Raw genomic sequence first — 19459 nt, forward strand, 5'->3', positions numbered from 1 at the left:
GGGACCATCTAACCTCTTTTTTACTTAAGGCATTTTTTTTTTTTTAACCCCCAATTGAGTAACATTTTAACCTACTGTACTTTTTTTTTTTTTATTATTTTTTCAACGTTTATTTTTATTTTTGGGACAGAGAGAGACAGAGCATGAATGGGGGAGGGGCAGAGAGAGAGGGAGACACAGAATCGGAAACAGGCTCCAGGCTCTGAGCCATCAGCCCAGAGCCTGACGCGGGGCTCGAACTCACAGGACCGCGAGATCGTGACCTGGCTGAAGTCGGACGCTTAACCGACTGCGCCACCCAGGCGCCCCTAACCTACTGTACTTTAAATCGACACACTTAGTTGGGCTTTTTTATGTTTATTCTATGGGGGGGGGGGGGGGGGAGAGGGAAAGAGCGTGAGCAGGGGAGGGGCACGGAGAGAGGGAGACACCGAATCCGAAGCAGGCTCCAGGCTCCGAGCTGTCCGCCCAGAGCCCGACTCGGGGCTCGAACTCACGAACCACGAGATCATGACCTGAGCCGGAAGTCAGCGCTCAACCCGCTGAGCCGCCCAGGCGCCCCTAGACCCACCCGCTTAGAAAAGCTTCGCCCGCGTATCAACGAGCAAGAATGCCTTTTGAGACGCTTGTTACATTTTGTTCCAGCTCTCCAGTGATATAAATACCTCACTATTTTTTATGTTTTTTTTATGTTTATTTATTTTTGAGAGAGAGAGACACACACACACAGAGCATGAGCAGGTAGAGGGGCAGAGAGAGAGAGAGAGAGAGAGAGAGAGAGAGAGAGAGAGAGAGAGAAGCGGCCTCCAGGCTCCCAGCCGTCAACACGGAGCCCGGCGTGGGGCTCGAACTCACGAACCGGGAGCTCGTGAACCTGAGCGGAAGTCGGACGCTCAAGCGACTGAGCCGCGCAGGCGCCCTTCACTCTTCTGCAAAGGTTACGACCTTCCCATCTGTGTTCTGTGTATCGAATGCGTCCTAGTCACAAGCTGCACGCACACGCGCACGCGCACGCGCAGACAGAGAGCTGTTTGGCGGGGGGAGGGGGGGTACTACGGTTTCACCAAGGTCACGGTTACCATGAGCCCAGAGAAACCGCACCGGTGGGAAGGTGGGGGCGCCGAGCAGAGGGCGGCCGGGAGCGCGCCCCTCACACCGCCTGGCTCTTCTGGGCTGGGGTGTCCGCCGTGGAGAGGGTGTAGGACTTGCTGTCCCGGGACACGGACTCCTCGGTCAACACGTTCCGGAGCCTGGCGGGGAGCGACTTGAGGAAGCGGGCGTGGAAGCCCCGAGCCGCCGCCACGTAGATGACGGGGTTTATGCAGCAGTTGACGTAAGCGAAGGCGACGCACAGGGCGTCCAGAGCCGACGCGCTCTTGAAGATTCTCGAGCGCGGTTTGGACAGGGCCAGCATCATCCCCGTCACCTGGTAGGGCAGCCAGAACACAAAGAAGCTGGTCACCACCGCCGCCACCACCTTGACCGTCTTGGCGGAGCGCGTGGCGCTGCGGCTCCACGTCCGAATCAGGAGGAACGTGTAACAGATTCCGAGCGTGACCAGCGGCCACAGGAAGCCCACCACCAGCCGCAGGATGGCCACGACCCTCTCGGTGACGACACCGTCTCTCCCGTAGCTCACGCCGCACTCCATCTTGAACGGAAAGGCCTCCACGCGCACCACGCGATACATGAAGGACGGGATGGTCAGCAAGAGGGCCAAGCCCCAGGCCACGCCGCAGGCCGCCCAGGCCAAGCGGGCCCCTCGGTAGTTCTGGCACCAGACGGGGTTAAACACCAGCAGGAAGCGGTCGGCGCTGATGGTGGCCAGGAGCAAGATGCTGGCGTACATGTTGAGCAGGATGAGGGAGGGCAGGACGCGGCAGGCCGCCTCGCCATAGGGCCAGTGGCCGTGCTGGACGATGGATGTGAACAAGATGGGCAGCGCCAGGCAGGAGAGGAGGTCGGCCACCGCCAGGTTGAGAAACCAGATGGCGTTGATGTTTCGCCGGACCTCGAAGCCGGTCACCCACACCACCAGGCTGTTGCCCGGGACGCCCACCAGGAAGACCACCGCTAAGATTACCAGGGCAGTCACATTCGGAGCAGACAGGGCGGGGGTTCTAGAAGACTTGTCCACTGGCAAGTACGGGTCCACGGTCCAGCCATAATCAGCATAGTCAGGGGTGCTGTAATTCAGGGAGTCCTGGGTGGGATGAGAGGCAAAAAGGGCCCATCAGGGCTATGTGGCCAGGAGCCCATCACACCTCTTCTTGGAGCCCCAGGTTTCTCCCCAGGGAAACGGGGATGCGGAGGGCCAGACCCAGCTACCTGCCGCCCTGCCACCTCCTGCTAAAATCCTTGGACATCCCCAGGATCCGGCAACCGAGCGGGCAAAACCTAGTCCTGCTGCCAACGTTGTGGTCACTGTCCGTTCTGACGAGACTGTACCCCCATGACAGCTTGTTCGCTCTTTCTTGAATTTTTTTTATTTTTTTTTTAATGTTTATTTTGGGGACAGAGAGAGACAGAGCATGAACGGGGGGAGGATCAGAAAGAGAGAGAGGGAAGCACAGAATCCGAAACGGGCTCCAGGCTCCGAGCCGTGGGCACAGAGCCCCACGCGGGGCTCGAACCCACGGACCGCGAGATCGTGACCTGAGCCGAAGTCGGAAGCTCACCTAGCCCCCCGGGGGGCCCCGCGGCTCGTTAGCTCTTTTTAACGCCCGTCAACAAACTGAGATGATACCCCCAGGTGGCTACCCCACTGCCGCCCATCACCCCCTTTTGCTGCCTCGCGCCCACTAAGACAGCTCCGTGCTCTGTCTCCGAGTGGCTCCCCCCGAGAAGGCAGGGATTCGGCCTGGTATTTAAGCAAGCAGAAAGGGGGAATCAAAAGCAAAGCAAAACAAAACAAAAACAAAACAAACAAAAAAAAAACCAACGCTCAGTCATCCAGGTAAATATGTTGATGCGATGTTTTAAAGAATCAAAATCAGGGGCGCCTGGGTGGCACAGTCGGTTAAGCGTCCGACTTCAGCCAGGTCACGATCTCGCGCTCCGTGAGTTCGAGCCCCGCGTCGGGCTCTGGGCTGATGGCTCAGAGCCTGGAGCCTGTTTCCGATTCTGTGTCTCCCTCTCTCTCTGCCCCTCCCCCGTTCATGCTCTGTGTCTCTCTGTCCCAAAAATACATAAACGTTGAAAAAAAAAAAAATTAAAAAAAAAAAAAGAATCAAAATCAATGCCCGTCCCTCCCCCAAATCCATGGGGGGTGGCGGGGGCAAAACATCCAAACTGTGAATAAAGACAGGCGGCCATCTTTGTTTGTTTTCTGCCCTTGCACGATTGTGCCTTGGGAACCGTCCAATCAGACCACAGTTTGCTTTCCCAGACAGAGGGGTGTCTGCAAATGGACCCTGGTGTGTAAACGTATCAGGCAATTCCCGGGTTTTATGGACAGTCACGCTGCTGGGGCTTATGAGGTGGTTTCTGTTGTGGGGCGGGGGCGGGGGGATTTGAGCAGAGCTTTATTTATTTGTTCTACTCGGTTCAAACTACGGGAGGATATTTTGCGAAGGGTGGAGGGGCACACATGTGTCCTTTGGCTCCGGGTTCCGGATAGCTCAGCACTGGCACTTAGGGGCCAGATCCCGACTGTCCTGCTTGAAGCCTGCCTGGGCCCTTGGAAGTTCCCTTACTGCTCCGTGCCTCGGTTTCTTTCCTGGTTGACCGTAATCTTCTATCACCATTAGCTTAAATCGTTTCAAAACCTCAGGGTCAGAGCAGAGAGAAAATATTGGCGGGGGGGGGGGGGGGGGGGGGGGGGTGGTGGCAAGATGAAGCACAAGAAATAGGAATAAGATATAGATTTTTGCCTCGCAAGAGGAAGGACAGAAGGGATGAAAGGAACAGAGAAAGATATAGGTGTCCAAGAACAAAGAGCACCTTAGCACCCAGATTATGGTCTCTAATGACCCTCTGCCGTTCAAAGGGCCCAGGCTTGGGGCGCCCCAGGGGGCTCAGTCAGTTAAGCGTCCAACTTCCACTCAGGTCATGAGCTCCAGGTTTGTGAGTTCAAGCCCCACATCGGCCTCTCTGCTATCGGCGAAGAGCCCACGGCCAATCCTCTGTCCTCTCTTTCTCTGCCCCTCCCCTGCTCATGCACTCTCTCCCTCCCTCTCTCTCAAAATAAATAAATAAACATTAAAAAAAAAAAAACCCAAGCAAACCCATTGGTCACCTTTTTATTCTGGAAAAGAAACAAATCAAGCATTTATCCTGCCATTTCTGCCCAGGGTATATATATTTCAGGGAAATAAAGAGTTGATGTAGGAAAGTCTTCCTTTAGGAAAAAAAATCTAAGAGGGGCGCCTGGGTGGCTCATCCAGAGAAGACAGACAATTGGACATCCTGTTCCGGCTGATGTGACGCATTAGAAAGGACACAGCACCGCCTGTGAAGTGATTGTGGCCCAATAAATGAATGGGGCTCCAATCAAGGTTCTAGATCAAGAACGACCAGTCCACAGGAAAAGCAGGGGACAGAGGAACATGATAACACCACAGGGACAAGATCAGCCCAAGCAGACCGCAGAAAACTCTACAGGACAAACGGTATGGTCTGCTTTCTCCCACAAATAAATGACACTGTAAAAAAGAAAAGAAAGAGAGAGAGAGAAGACGAAGAAATGTCATGGATTAAAGGAGATTTAGAGGCATCTCAAGCAAAGGTAATATGGAGACATTGTTTGGACTCGGAGTGGAATAATCAAGCGGAAAAATCAGACATTTTTGAGATAATGCGGGAAATGTAAAAATGGAGTGTTTGACGATAGTAAGGAATCGGTGCTAATTTTATTGAGGGTGATGTGGTCTTGTGTTTATGTGTTTAAAAACCGAGGGGGAGGGGCGCCTGGGTGGCTGGGTCAGTTGAGCATCCGACTTGGGCTCAGGTCATGATCTCACTGTCTGTGAGTTCGAGCCCCGCGTCGGGCTCTGTGCCGACAGCTCGGAGCCTGGAGCCTGCGGATTCTGTGTCTCCCTCTGTCTCTGCCCCTCCCCTGCTTGCCGCGCTCTGTCTCTCTCTCAAATATAAATAAAAACATTAAGAAAATAATAATAACAATAATAATAAGAAGAAGAAGAAGAAATAATAAACACCGAGGTATTTAAGAGCCAAAGGGTGTGATGCCTACAACTTACTCTCAAATGTTCAGGGGGGAGAAAAGATGATAGATAGACAGATGATAGACACATGATTGACTGATAAAGCAAATTCGGAGAATCTGGGTGAAGAGCATTATGGGAGTTCTTTGTATCGCTCTTACCATTTTTCCATAAGCGTGAAAACATTTCAAAATAGAAAGCTCAACTTGTTGCAATATTTCTATTGGTAAATAGCCCCTGCGGGAGCCTTCCCCTTACCATCCCCCCCTCCCACACCCCTTCTTCCCATTTCCTTCTGGGACCCACCCAGCCCCCTCCTCCCTCCACTCCCCCGCCCCCATCCCCAAGCTCCAGTTTAACTAAAGGGTTAAGGCCAGGCCCAGCAGGAGGCTGTAGGGCCTAAGCACCTTTAGCAGGTGGTTAAACTCGTTCTGAGTGTTCCCTTTGGATGCAGCGTTCAAAGCTACTTCAGGTTCCACAGCTCCCAGGCCTCCTTGGCTACAGAGTGACTCAGACTCCGAAAAGGGAGCGTCCCTACGCGCCCCCACTCCCCTGCTCTCACACTCCTCAGCTGACAAAGCGCCTTCCGGATGGACATGACAGACGTGAGCTCACCGGGGGCCCTTTTCCTTTTGCTGATTTCATAAGACCAGGGGAAAAAAAAAGAAAGCGCTGATTCGAACACCCTGTGGCTTCCAGGACCCTGCCAGGACCAGTGGCTAGGAAAAGCTTTGCCCCTGCAGCACCCCTACAAAGATGGGAAGTAACCAGAGGGTCCAGCAAGAGGGGAGGGGCTGGGTTAATGATGGCGCATCCCGGCCCACAGAACACATCTGGGCCACTCGCCCAAAGAATGAGGAGTTTATGCTCTGATGTGGAAGGCGCTCCAAGAGCTAGGGTGATGGGTAAAACCCAGGACCGGAGGCGCCTGGCTGGCTCAGTTGGTGGAGCCTACATCTCTCAATCTCGGGGTCGTGGGTTCAAGCCCCACGTTGGGTGTAGAGACTGCTTAAAAATATGGGGGCGCTTGGGCGGCTCAGTCGGTTAAGCGTCCGACTTCGGCTCAGGTCATGATCCCGCGCGGTTCGTGGGTTCGAGCCCCGCGTCGGGCCCTGTGCTGACAGCTCAGAGCCTGGAAGCTGCTTCGGATTCTGGGCCTCCCTCTCTCTCTGCCCCTCCCTGCTCGTGCTCTGGCTTTCTCTCTTTCTCTCTCAAAAATAAGTAAACATTAAAAACAAAATTTAAAAAAAAATACAAAAATCTTCTCTGGGAATGCAAGCTGGTGCAGCCACTCTGGAAAACAGTACGGAGGCTCCTCAAAAAACTAAAAATAGAGCGACCCTACGACCCAGCCATTGCACTACTAGGCATTTATCCAAGGGATACAGGGGTGCCGTTTCCAAGGGACACACACCCCCCCATGTTTATAGCAGCGCTATCGACAAGAGCCAAAGTCTGGAGAGAGCCCAGATGTCCATCGATGGATGAACGGATAAAGAAGATGTGGTCTATATATACAGTGGAGTATTACTCGGCAATCAAAAAGAATGAAATCTTGCCATTTGCAACTACGTGGATGGAACTGGAGGGTATCATGCTAAGTGAAATTAGCCAGAGAGAGACAAATACCATGACTTCACTCCTATGAGGACTTTAAGAGACAAACCAGATGAACATAAGGGAAGGGAAGCAAAAATAATATAAAAACAAGGAGGCGGACCAAACAGAAGAGACTCATAAATCTGGAGAACAAACCGAGGGTTCCAGGAGGGGTTGGGGGAGGGGGGAGGGGCTAAATGGGGGAGGAGGGAGGGGCTAAATGGGGGAGGGGCATTAAGGAACCTACTCCCGAAATCAATGTTGCACTCTATGCTAACTAATTTGGATGTAAATTTTTTTTAATTAAAAATGAAATTAAGGGGCGCCTGGGTGGCGCAGTCGGTTAAGCGTCCGACTTCAGCCAGGTCATGATCTCGTGGTCCGTGAGTTCAAGCCCCGCGTCGGGCTCTGGGCTGATGGCTCGGAGCCTGGAGCCTGTTTCCGATTCTGTGTCTCCCTCTCTCTCTGCCCCTCCCCCGTTCATGCTCTGTCTCTCTCTGTCCCCAAAATAAATAAACGTTGAAAAAAAAATTTAAAAAAAAATGAAATTAAAAATTTTTTTAAAAATAAAAAATTAAATTAAAAATAAAATTTAAAAAAATTTGTTTAATGTGGAACACACGCACACACAAAAGAAAGTCTGATGCAACCGTGCAGATGGGGGGGGGGCAGAGGACGCTGGGGCAGGAAGAAAGACGCTCTGATGCACGGCAGAGGGAAAGTCTAGGTTGGTGTGCCTTTTGGCAATGTCTCTTAAAAGAGAAATTGCCCACGGACTTAGCATCTGCAGTCTGGACACCCAGACTTGGGTCCAAAGATGTAACTTTGGTTTCAAAGACAAAACATAGCGGGGGTGTCTGGCTGGCTCAGTCGGTAGGGTGTGCGACTCTTGATCATGGGGTCGTGAGTTCAAGCCCTGCGTTGGGGGTGGAGATTGCAATAAAAAAATTTTCATATATTTTTTAAAAATTATTAACGTGTATTCATTTTTGAGAGACAGAGAGACACAGAGTGTGAGCAGGGGAGGGGCAGAGAGAGAGGGGGACCCCAGAAGCCGAAGCAGGCTCCAGGCTCCGAGCGGTCAGCACAGAGCCCGATGCGGGGCTCAAACCCACGAACCGTGAGATCATGACCTGAGCCAAAGTCAGACGCTCAACCGACCGAGCCACCCAGGCGCCCCTAAATAATTTTTTTACATTGAATTTAAAAAATAAAGACACGGGCGCCTGGGTGACTCAGTCAGCTAAGCGACCCACTCTTGATCTGGGCTCGGGTCATTGTCTCACGGTTCATGAGTTCAAGCCCCACATCGGGCTCTGTGCTGACAGTGTGGAGCCTGCTTGGGATTCTCTCTCCCTCCCTTTCTCTCTGCTCTTTCCTGCCTCTCTCTCTCTCTCTCCCTCTCTCTCTGAAAATAAATAAATAAACTTAATTAAAAAAAAAATAAAGACAAAACATGGGAAACAACCTAAATCTCTATTGACAGGGGAGAGACACTCCCAGGAGACTATCACACAGCTGACAAAAGAAAGGACGAATCCCCTTGAAATATACACGGATGATAACAGTATCTTCCTCCTCGATGTAAATGTAAAGTGCATAGCACAGGGCCTGGCATACAGTAAGCGCTCAATAAATACCGGTTACTAATACTATACGTTACTCTAGGGAAAAAAGCAGGCTGTAGGCCAACGCGCAGAATGTACTTCTGTTTGCAGGGGGAAGGAACGATAGACATGCCACATGCAGTGAGCGCCTACTGTATACCATGCACGTAAGAGCTTTCCGTGTATCATTTAATTCTCTCAGTGATCCTGTGACGTAGGTTCTAGTTCTGGAGGATCGTCGGATTGTTCTCCCCATCTTCAAGGTAAAGAGAAGGAAGCCCAAGAAAGAGGAGTCTCCTTGTCTATTACACAGAAGAGCCAGAACGTGAAGCTTATTTCAACTCGACCCCCATGTCAAACTACCCCCTACTCTATTCCCTTCACCTCTGTTCTTGAGCACCTGTAGACTGTTTCTGGAAGGACCCAACACAGCGTGACAAGGAGTCTGAGGCTCTGGGCTGGGCGGGCAGAGTGACTTTTCACTGAATCCGCTTTGGTATTTGGGACTTTTTACGGCAAGAAGAAGTCGAAGCCAAAGGTCGGTCCGCTTCGCAAAGTCCTGTTGGCCCCAGCGAGGTCTCAAAAGTGGGGTGAGGCAATGCCAAGCCCCTCCCTGGTCAGCTAATGTGTCTTCCGTTTCCTCTTTCACCCAGATGAAGAAAGACCAGAACCTCTAACAAGGCAGGTACTAAATCACAGCCCTGCCTCTCTGGAGACCCAGCCCTGGGGGCACAGGGGGGTGGGGGGCAGGGGAGGCGGGAGCCCTCCCAGAGCCTGGAGACCGGTTCCCTTTGACACTCACAGAACCCACGGGACAGCCTGGGTCTGCCACCCACCCATGAAGGACCCGGGCCATCTCTGCTCCTGCCTGGGCCTCAGTTTCCCCATCTCTACAATTCAGAACATCTGAAAGTCCGGGTGAGTAACTACCTTGCTTCCGAGCTGGTTCTTCGCAGCCTCCCAGGGTTTGCTCCTGTCCTTCCCGCCGCCGCCAGAAAGACCCCTCCTGGATCTCTCCACTTGAGGAAGATGTCATCTAGCCAGATCCAACACTCGGATTTCCTGCCCCAGGGACCTTTCTGATCCCAGCCCTGAGGACCTGGGGATAATCCCTTAATGATCTTACTTTTTAGCTGTTTCCCAGCCCTGGAGAGTCTTGAGATGCGGGTCAGGGGAGAAGGGAGGAGACGGAGAACAGAGAGAGGGAGAGGCAGCGAGAAGGGGAGTGGTGGGGAGAGAGAGAGACCCAGCAAGGAGACAGAGAAGGGAGATGGTTCCTGAACCCCATGATCCAGCTGGGGGGGGGGACTCACCATATTCAGGTCTCCCGGGCTCCCCGCTGATCGAAGGTGAGTCCTGCCCACAGACTGTGGTTTTTAAGCCCCAAGGGAGGGTGCAAACAGCAGAAAGGAAATGACCAGTCTTTCCCCTCTGGGGTTCTCATTGGTCTGCGCACTGGGCACCCCAACTGGGGCAGCTTCCGTGGGGCATTACGCAGAGAGCTCTGAACACCTCCTTCCAGCCAGAGTAGGGAGGCTGGGCTCACAAACCTGAGGACATTCCTGGCCTGACGAGGGTGGAACCCAGAGAGAAGAGACCCCCCACCTCCGCCCAGATCTAGGCTCAGCCCCTCTCTTGGCCTTGGTTTCCCCATGTGGGACCTTCTAGGGCCCCGGGGAAGGTGCAGAAAAGCTCAGAGATCCAACTGGATCAAATCTCCCTGGGATCCTGGGGAGCAGAGATCCTGAGTGAGCCCCAGCCTCCCAGCCAGGTTGCTTTGAGGCCCAGAGAGGTCCGTGGAGGTGGCCCGGCTGTTAAATCCTCCTGCCTGGCCTTTTGAAGTTGGCACCCCCTGAGCACAGCCATCGTTTCCGGCCTCTTTCTGGGTTCTCCCGGAGACACGTGGAAGCCTGGGGTGAGGAAGGACCCTACGTTGGTCTCTTGTGGCTGCTGTAACAAAATGCCACAAACTGAGCGGCTTAGAACCACAGAAATGGGGGCGCCTGGCTGGCTCGGTGGGGAGAGCCCATGAGTTTTGATCTCAGGGTTGTGAATTTGAGCCCCACGTTAGACAGTGTTTACTTAGAAAAGAAAGGAGGGGCGCCTGGGTGGCTCAGTCGGTTAAGCAGCCGGGACCTCAGCTCAGGTCATGATCTCTCAGAACCGTATGTTCGAGCCCCGCGTGGGGCTCTGTGCTGACCGCTCATAGCCTGGAGCCTGCTTCCGGTTCTGTCTCCCTCTCTCTCTGTCCCTCCCCCACTCGCACTCTCTCTCTCTCAAAATTAAAGACACGTTAAAAAGAAATGCACCACCCCTACCAAAAGAAAAATCGGAAAAAAAAAGGTTTTTTTGACCCATCTCCACTGCCATGCTGCGGAAGTCCCTACAGAGTTCGGAGTGCGTTCCCCCAGGCTGTTACAAGGGTGGTATTTGTGTTTGGGGACCCACACGAGGGTGCACGATGTCGGGTTTTAGGGCCGCTACACGAAGCCACGGGTGTGGTCCAGGGGCGCTCAGCAAGGACTTGGACGGCTTTCTGAGGATTTGGCGCTGGTAGGGAGGAGGTGCTGTCATACTGACCCTGACCTCAAGGGGGCGCTTGAGCTGGGAGAGACTCAGAAAGCCAGGCCACGCCCCCTAATTTTTTTTTTTTTTTTTTTTTTTTTTTTAGAATTTTGGACCAAAGCTGCGTATTGCCTTAAAGCACGGGTTCTTAACGTTTTCTCGTCTTTTTTTTTTTTTTTTTTTTATGTTTGCTTATTTTTGAGAGCGAGAGGGAGCAGGGGAGGGGCAGGGAGCAAGAGAGTCCCAAGCAGGCTCTGCACAGTCAGCACAGAGCCTGAGGCGGGGCTGGACCCCAGGAACCAACCAGGGAGATCGGGTCAGAGCGGAAGTCGGTTGCTCAATGGATGGACCACCCAGGCGCACGCGTGGGTTCTGTGCCCTAGACCCTTGGTGAAGTTATGAACTTCTCAGATTTTTTTTTTTTTTTTTTTTTTTTTTGGCAACTGCTGATTTTGATGTAATTTCCAACTTAAGTGGAAGTGGCAAGGAGAATACAAGTAACTCCCGTGTGGATTTCGCCCAGATTCACGCACCGTTACATTTGCCCCCTGTGCTGTGCTTTCTTTAATATGCGCCCACTATATGCCTGGGGGGGGGGGGGACGCGGCAGGTAATCAATCAGGGTTCTCTAGAAAAACAGGACCAATAGGATAAAGAGGGGGCGCCTGGCTGGCTCAGTCACTAGAGCATATGACTCTTGACCTGGGGATTGTAAGCTTGAGCCCATGTTGGGTGTACAGATGGCTTAAAAAAAAAAAAAAGAATAAAATCTTCCAAAAGAATAGAACAGGAGCGCCTGGGGGGCTCCGTGGGTGAAGCGTCTGACTCTTGATTTTGACTCAGGTGGTGATCCCACCGGTTCACGAGTTCGAGCCCCGCATCCGGCTCCACATGGACAGTGAGGAGCCTGCTTGGGATATTCTCTCTCTCTCTCTCTCTCTCTGCCCCTCCCCCACTCTCTCTCTCGGAATAAATTTTTTAAAAACAGGATAAAGAAACAGGGGGGAGGGGAGGGAGAGAGAGAGTGAGGCAAGGAAGGAGGAAGAGAGGGATATTTGTCTTAAGAAATTGGTTCCTGGAGGGGTGCCTGGGTGGCTCAGTGGGTTGAGCATCTGACTTCCGTTCAGGTCACCAGCTGCGGTTTGTGGGTTCCAGCCCCATTAGGCTCTGGGCTGACAGCTCAGAGCCTGGAGCCTGCTTCGGATTCTGTGTCTCCTTCTCTCTCTGCCCCCCCCCCCCACTTGTGTTCTGTCTGTCTCTCTGTGTCTCTCAAAAATAAATAAAAATGTGAAAAAATAAAATAAAATAAAAAAGAAATTGGTTCCTGGAATTGTGGGAGCTGGCAAGCCATGGGAACCTGATACAAAGGTTCTGCGTGTGTGTGTAGATATAGATATATATAGATATATATCTTCGCCCTTTTCTCTGAATCACTAGAGAGTGAGCTAGAAACCCCATGACTCTTTACCACAGAGCAAGTAGGAAATATAGTACTGATATAATCTGCAGCTCATGTTCAAATGTCATCAACTGTTCCAATAAGGTGCCTTTGTCACAATTTTTTCTTTTATTTATTTTGAGAGAGAGAAAGTGAGCAGGAGAGGGGCAGAGAGAGAGGGAGAGAGAAAATCCCAAGCAGGCCGAGCGCGGGGCTTGATCCCATGACTGTGAGATCATCACTTTTGCTTTCTGAATAATGTTTTTGTGAATACATTTGAAAGCACCTATATTCCCTCCTTTCAACAGCTTCATAAATCCATTCTTGGCTTGAAATCTGTTTACTTAATCATTTGCCTATTGGGATTAGGTGGTTTCTGACGCTTTTGTTCAGACCACAGTGAGCACCCTCAGACATAATAATAAAAAACAAAACAAAACACAACCTAATAGAAAAATGGGCCGGGGTGCCTGGGTGGCTCAGTCAGTTAAGGGTCCGACTTCAGCTCAGGTCACGATCTCATGGTTTGTGGGTTTGAGCCCCGCATCGGGCTCTGTGCTGATGGCTCAGAGCCTGGAGCCTGCTTGGGATTCTGTGTCTCCCTCTCTGCCCCTCCCCTGCCTGCTCTCTGTCTCTCAAAAATAAAGAAATGTTGGGGCGCCTGGGTGGCGCAGTCGGTTTAAGCGTCCGACTTCAGCCAGGTCACGATCTCGCGGTCCGGGAGTTCGAGCCCCGCGTCGGGCTCTGGGCTGATGGCTCAGAGCCTGGAGCCTGTTTCCGATTCTTGTCTCCCTCTCTCTCTGCCCCTCCCCTGTTCATGCTCTGTCTCTCTCTGTCCCAAAAATAAATAAACGTTGAAAAAAAAATAAAAAATAAAATAAAATAAAGAAATGTTTAAAAAAATTATTTTTGTTAATAAAAAAAATAAAATCTTTAAAACAATTTTTAAATCCCATGTTACTTTGAACCCACATTTCCTACTACCCGTCTGAAGCTGGCCGGGCCGAGCATGGGGCTGCAGCCACCACGCCACGGACAACAGCCACTGGTGGCCAGCCACCACCCTGCTAGCTGTCACAGGAAGCCCAGAGCCAGACAGATGCTGGCCTTATGTACTGGGGCTCTTCAGCGGTGGCCACGGGATCTTCTGAGGCAGGATGTGGTGGGCCCAGCCCCAGCAGTGGTTGGGCCCACACAACCTTCTAACCCTGGTCAGACGGACTTTGGGAACTTCCAGCCCCGGCTGAACCTGGAAACCAGATGGTGACAGGAAGTACCAAGGGGAAGCTGGGAGAAAGAAGCCGGAGGCCACATCAGGCAGAGGGCCTCCTCTCGGTGGAAAACACCAGCAAGAACAACAACAGGGGCGCCTGGGGGGGGCTCAGTCAGTTTCGCATCCGACTTCGGCTCAGGTCATGATCTCGCGGTTCGCCAGTTCGAGCCCCGCGTGGGGCTCTGTGCTGACGGCTCAGAGCCTGGAGCCTGCTTCGGATTCTGCGTCTCCTTCTCTCTCTGCCCTCCCCCACTCACACTCGCTCTCTCTCTCTCTCAAAAATCAATAAACATTAGAAAATATTTTTTAATAAATAAAAATGCACGGATACAAAGCGAATGGGTATCTCTGATCCTAAAATGCCGGTTTTAAGATTTTTAAAAATTGTTTCTTAATTTATTTTGAACCCAATACGACAAAACCCATTTTTGGGGGCGTGCCGTCCTGCGAGTGTTGACAAAAACACCGAGTGGGGTAACCACCACCGCAAATGAGACCCGGAACAGTCTCGTCCCCCACCCCCCACCCCAGAAAATTCCCTCAGGGGCCTCTTTGCAGCCAGCCCCTCCCCCACCCGTAACCCCTGGCAACCGCCGCGCTAGTCCCCGTCACCAGATTGGCCTTTTCCAGAATGTCCTATAAACGGAATCACACCATACACAGCTTTCTGAATCTGACTTCTCCCCCTCAGCCTCATACGTTTACAACTCATCCCTGTCGCTGTGTGGGTCGCAGAAGTCCCCTTTAATTGCTGAGTGGCACTCCATCCTCCCACGACTCTTGATCTCAGGGTGGTGAGTTCGAGCCCCGCGTGGGGTGGAGAGACTCCGGACAAATAAAATCTTTAAAAGGTTTCACTGCTGCAGGGTGTCCGGGGAGCTAGGAGCCGGACTGCTGGGTGATGTGGTTAATGTGTGTTTTGATTTGATTTGATGTGATTTTTAATTTTTTTCACGTTTATTTATTATTGAGAGACAGAGAGACACACAGCATGAGCAGGGGAGGGGTAGACGGGGGGGGGGGGGGGGGGACACAGAATCCGAAGCAGGCCCCAGGCTCTGAGCTGTCGGCACAGAGCCCGATGTGGGGCTCGAACCCACAAACCGTGAGATCATGACCTGAGCCGAAGTCGGTTGCCCAACCAACTGAGCTACCCAGGCGCCCCTGTGTGTTTCAATTTTATAAGAAACCCGCTGTATTCATTTTCTGTTGCCACGAACGACCGCCAACTGGGTGGCTTAAAGCGACAGCAGTTTATTGTCTCCCGGGCATGGAGGTCAGAAGCCTGAAATCAGGGTGAGGGCAGGGCAGGGCCTCGCCTCCCGTAGGGGCAGAGGATTCACCCCTGCCTCCTGTAGCTTCTGGCGGCTCCAGACACTCCTGGCTCTTGTGGCCGCGTCCAGCCTCGGCCTCTGTCTTCACCTGGCCTCTCCTCTGTTCTGTCTTTTGTCTCCCTGTCTTTTTTTAATGTTTGTTTATTTATTTTGAGAGAGAGCGAGAGAGGGTGTGCGCAGGGGAGGGGCAGAGAGAGAGAATCTCCGGCAGGCTCCCGACCCAGAGCCCAGAGCCCAACGCGGGGCTCGAACCCACGAGCGAGATCATGACCTGAGCCGAAGTCAGACGCTTCACCGACTGAGCCACCCAGGCGCCCCAAGTTTATTTATTTTTAAGTAACCTCTCCACTCGACATGAGACTCGATCTCACAACCCTGAGATCAAGAATCGCCCACTCCTCCAACCCAGCCAGCCAGGTGCCCCTTGTGGGAAGGTGGGGGGTGGGGGGCACACATTTGCAATCAGCTGAAAATCTGATATGAAGGCAGAGCTATTTTCCTGGCAATAAACCACTGATATTATTCTCTAATTTTAAACTGTTTCACATGCACCTCCCCCCCCCACACACACCCCCACACAAAAAAAGACCAAGTCTGAAGAATGGGGAAAAAAATAGGGGCACTTGGGTGGCTCAGTCGGTTAAGCATCCGACTTCGGCCCCGGTCATAATCTCCCGGTTCATGGGTTCGAGCCCCGCATCGGGCTCCGTGCTGACACCTCGGAGCCTGGAGCCGTGTTCGGATTCTCTGTCTCCCTCTCTCTCTGTCCCCCTCCCATTTGTTCTTTATCTCCCTCTCTCTCTCTCAAAAAATAAATAAACATTTAAAAATTTAAAAAATGTTTAAATATATATATATATGTATATATATGAAGAAAATGAAAATGGGACAAGATCTGGAGACGATCGCAAGTTTGCCTGAGTTTCCCCCAAAGCGGTGATTTGACAGGTAGTTCATGCGGGGGTTGATCAAGGGCAGCAGGAGTGAGGAAGTACAGAACAGAGACCAGAGAAGGGAGAAAGGCCATTAAAGGGTGTGTTAACGCCCACCGGTTGGGGGCAACCGGGGCTTGATCCTGCTGGGGACCCTGCTGGGGACCCTGCGAGGAACCAGGCAGAACAGACCTCGGGATCTTCCCACCGAAGGGGGGGGGGCGGGGTGGGCATTGATGTCATCACCCGCTGCCCCCTTTGAGGCGGGGTCGCCCCCACCCCTCCCACTTCGGGGGCTGCACCTGGGGTCCAAATAAGTCCAGCGATGCCAGAAAAAGCCACAAGGAGACACCTCAGTGCCGAGCTGAGAGGCTGACCAGGTGCCGGAAACTGTCAGTCCCCGCGGGTGAACCCAGGCGGGGAGAGGCACCTGCGGGGGAGAGGAACCCAGGCGGGGAGAGGAACCCAGGCGGGGAGAGGCTGTCTCCTCCCCCCCCCCCCCCCGGATGCCCCTTGACAATTTCTTTTTTAACCAGGAAATTGTCTCTGCTCTGGCCAGACGCTGTAATTCACTTTCTGTCCGCGGTGTTTTTTTGTGGGTTTGTTTTTTTTGTTTTGTTTTGTTTTGTTTTCTGACGAACAGAAATCAGTTTCTCTGCCTCACCTCTAAATCAATGCTCAAAGAAAACTAGTGCAAAGCCATCGTGTTTAAAGAGCACTGAATTGTTACCTTTTCTGAAGCGCAAAATTGTCGGCATCCCCAGGAGGCTCCAACCTGTCGGTCAGGCTTGGAAGAAACTCTACCCGATGAAGTGGAGCTAATAAGGCATGTAAAACAAGCATCCTAAATATCCGGGGAGAACCAAGAGAGGATATTGAAAATCTGAAGCAAGAAGAGGAAGTTATGAAGTAGAACCTAACCGGAGACAAGGGACATGAACGATATAATTACTGAAATAAAGAACTTAATAGGTGAGTCGAATGGCCGAATGGATACAGCTAAAGAATGAGTGAGCAAGCTGAAAATACTGTCCCCAAAGGCCTCCATGTGGGACAGAGAGAGAGAAACCCTAAGGAAAAAATTAAGGTCTAGGGATATAAGTAACATTTCGAGGGTCACCTGGCTGGCTGAGCATCTGACTTTGGCTCAGGTCATGATCTCATGGTTCATGGGTTCAAGCCCCGCGTTGGGCTCTGGGCTGACCGCTCGGAGCCCGGAGCCTGCTTCGGATTCTGGGTCTCCCTCTCTCTCTGCTCCTCCCCGACTCCTGCTCTGTCTCTGTCTCTCTCTCTCTCAAAAATAAAGAGGGGCGCCTGGGTGGCGCAGTCGGTTAAGCGTCCGACTTCAGCCAGGTCACGATCTCGCAGTCCATGAGTTTGAGCCCCGCGTCGGGCTCTGGGCTGATGGCTCGGAGCCTGGAGCCTGTTTCCGATTCTGTGTCTCCCTCTCTCTCTGCCCCTCCCCCGTTCATGTTCTGTCTCTCTCTGTCCCAAAAATAAATAAACGTTAAAAAATAAAGAAACATTAAAACCAAATAAAAAATAATAATAAAATTTCTTTGAAGAATTCAGAATTCATGGAGGTCTTTGGCGTCAGATAAACCTTCGTATGTGACTGGCCATGTTTCTGACCTCCCCTCCCCCATCCCATCCACTTCTGTAAAGGGAGGAGAAGAATGTTTAGTGCGCAAGGTTATTGTCAAAATATCATGACCGAATGCGAAACGCCTTAGTAGAATAAAGCTTTTTATTATTCTTATTTTTTTTAAGAGAGAGAGTGTGTGAGCGGGGGAGAAGGGCAGAGGGAGACAAAGAAAATCTTAAATGTTTTTTTTTTTTATGTTTTATTTTATATTTGAGAGACAGCGAGCAGGGGAGGGGCAGAGAGATAGAGACAGAACCCGAGGCAGGCTCCAGGCTCCGAGCGGTGAGCAGAGAGCCCGACGCGGGGCTCGAACCTCACGAGCAATGAGCTCCGTGACCTGAGCCGAAGTCGGACGCTCAACCGACTGAGCCGCCCAGGGGCCCCCATAATAAAGCTTTTGAAATGACTATAATGCTTGTGGCAACTGAGTGAAGCTAAGGATGCCAAACTGAAGACACCTAATTAGTCTCCTGTTAAATCCAGTACGTGTACCACTGAGTTCCTATGTGCTATTTTTCACGACTTTATTAAAGTATAATCGATGTGCCACACACAGCACGTATCGAGAACGAGGTAGGAAGGTGACACCCCCGCCACAAGCGAGTTAACAAACACTTCCATAGTGCCCAGAAGGTTCTTTGCGGTTCTTTGTAATCTAGCCCTCCCTCTACCCTCTGCCCTCAGGAAACCACTGATCTGCCTTCTGTCGTAACAGATCGGTTTGAATTTCCTAGAATTTCGCATAAGTGGGAGGGTAAGGTAGGAGGTGATTTCGCTCGCCCGGTGTCTTTCACGTGGTGTAATGTTCCATATCCAATTCCTTTTTCTTGCAAAGCTGTATTCCACTGTTCGGTGGGAGAGGGAGAAACATGCCCCCGGGGTCTCCATGCCCCTGTAACTGACCCCCTCCAACAAAAACCCTGGACACCAAGGCTCAGGGGAGCCTCCCTGGTTGGCAAAGGCTCCAGGTGGGCGGCCGCGTGACCTCGCTAGGAAAAGCGAGCGCTGTCCATACGACTCCGTGGGGACAGACAACCGGAAGCTCACGCCTGGTCTCTCCTGGAGGCCGCGTGCCCACCGTTCCCCTCGGCTGACGTTAATCTCTCTCCTTTCGCTCCGAAAAATCACAAGTGCGATTCTAACAGCTCTTCTGGGTTCCGTGAGCCCTTCTGGTGAGTCGCCAAACATGAAAGTCGTCTTGGGGACGTGCGACAGACGCACCTGTCTGGGTGCTTCTCAGCAACTGCGCCTCTCGGAATTTTCCAGAGTGTCCATTGGTTTCCATCTTTAGCTTTCTTTCCACTTCCCAAACCCAGATACCCCCCGCCTCCAGCTGTCCATTTGATGACCACACTCCACGCTTCCCAGTTCTTAGTTTGCCTGTCCCCCTATCAAATTGCACACCACCTTCCTGTCCCTTTCTCAGAAACGTTGTCCCCTCTTGGGGCGCCTGGGTGGCTCACTGGGTAGAGCACCCGACTCTTGATTTTGACTCAGGTCATGATCCCGGGGTTGTGGGATCGAGCCCCACGGCAGGCTCCGTGCGGAGCGAGGAGCCCACTTGGAATTCTCTCTCTCCCTCTCTCTGCCCTCTGCCCCTCCCCCGCTCATACTCTCTCTCTCTCTCAAATTTAAAAAAAGCAAAGAATCTTTATCCGCTCTCTTCTTGTTGCGTTCCCTCCTCCTTCAGTCACCCCGAACTTCAGCGTTTCCTTCTCTCCATCCCTCTTCTCCCAGCCCCTGTCCACCGTGTCCCCGTCTTCCCCACTCGGTGCCATGGTCTGTCAGTGTGGCTCCTCCCCATCTCTCTCTGTCCCCCCCCATCACCCAGCCTTTGGGGGACTCTCCACCCCCTCTGTCCTTCTCTCTCTTGGTGTCTCTGAGATGCTTTCAAGGTAACTCAA

The 19459-nt window shown here is 52.2% G+C and overlaps 1 protein-coding gene across 1 annotated transcript; it reads right to left on the reverse strand.

The window, feature by feature from the left end:
• Window positions 1-791: 791 nt before the first annotated feature.
• Window positions 792-9779, reverse strand: C5AR1 (complement C5a receptor 1). The gene is made up of 2 exons (XM_043598573.1): window positions 9682-9779; window positions 792-2203 (listed from the first exon to the last, which is right to left on the reverse strand). The coding sequence occupies exons 1-2, from the start codon at window positions 9682-9684 to the stop codon at window positions 1151-1153; spliced, it is 1056 nt and encodes a 351-aa protein (XP_043454508.1). The 5' UTR covers window positions 9685-9779; the 3' UTR covers window positions 792-1150.
• Window positions 9780-19459: the final 9680 nt, after the last annotated feature.

Source organism: Prionailurus bengalensis, chromosome E2 (assembly GCF_016509475.1).
Source record: "Prionailurus bengalensis isolate Pbe53 chromosome E2, Fcat_Pben_1.1_paternal_pri, whole genome shotgun sequence".
Classification (NCBI taxonomy): Eukaryota; Metazoa; Chordata; class Mammalia; order Carnivora; family Felidae; genus Prionailurus; species Prionailurus bengalensis.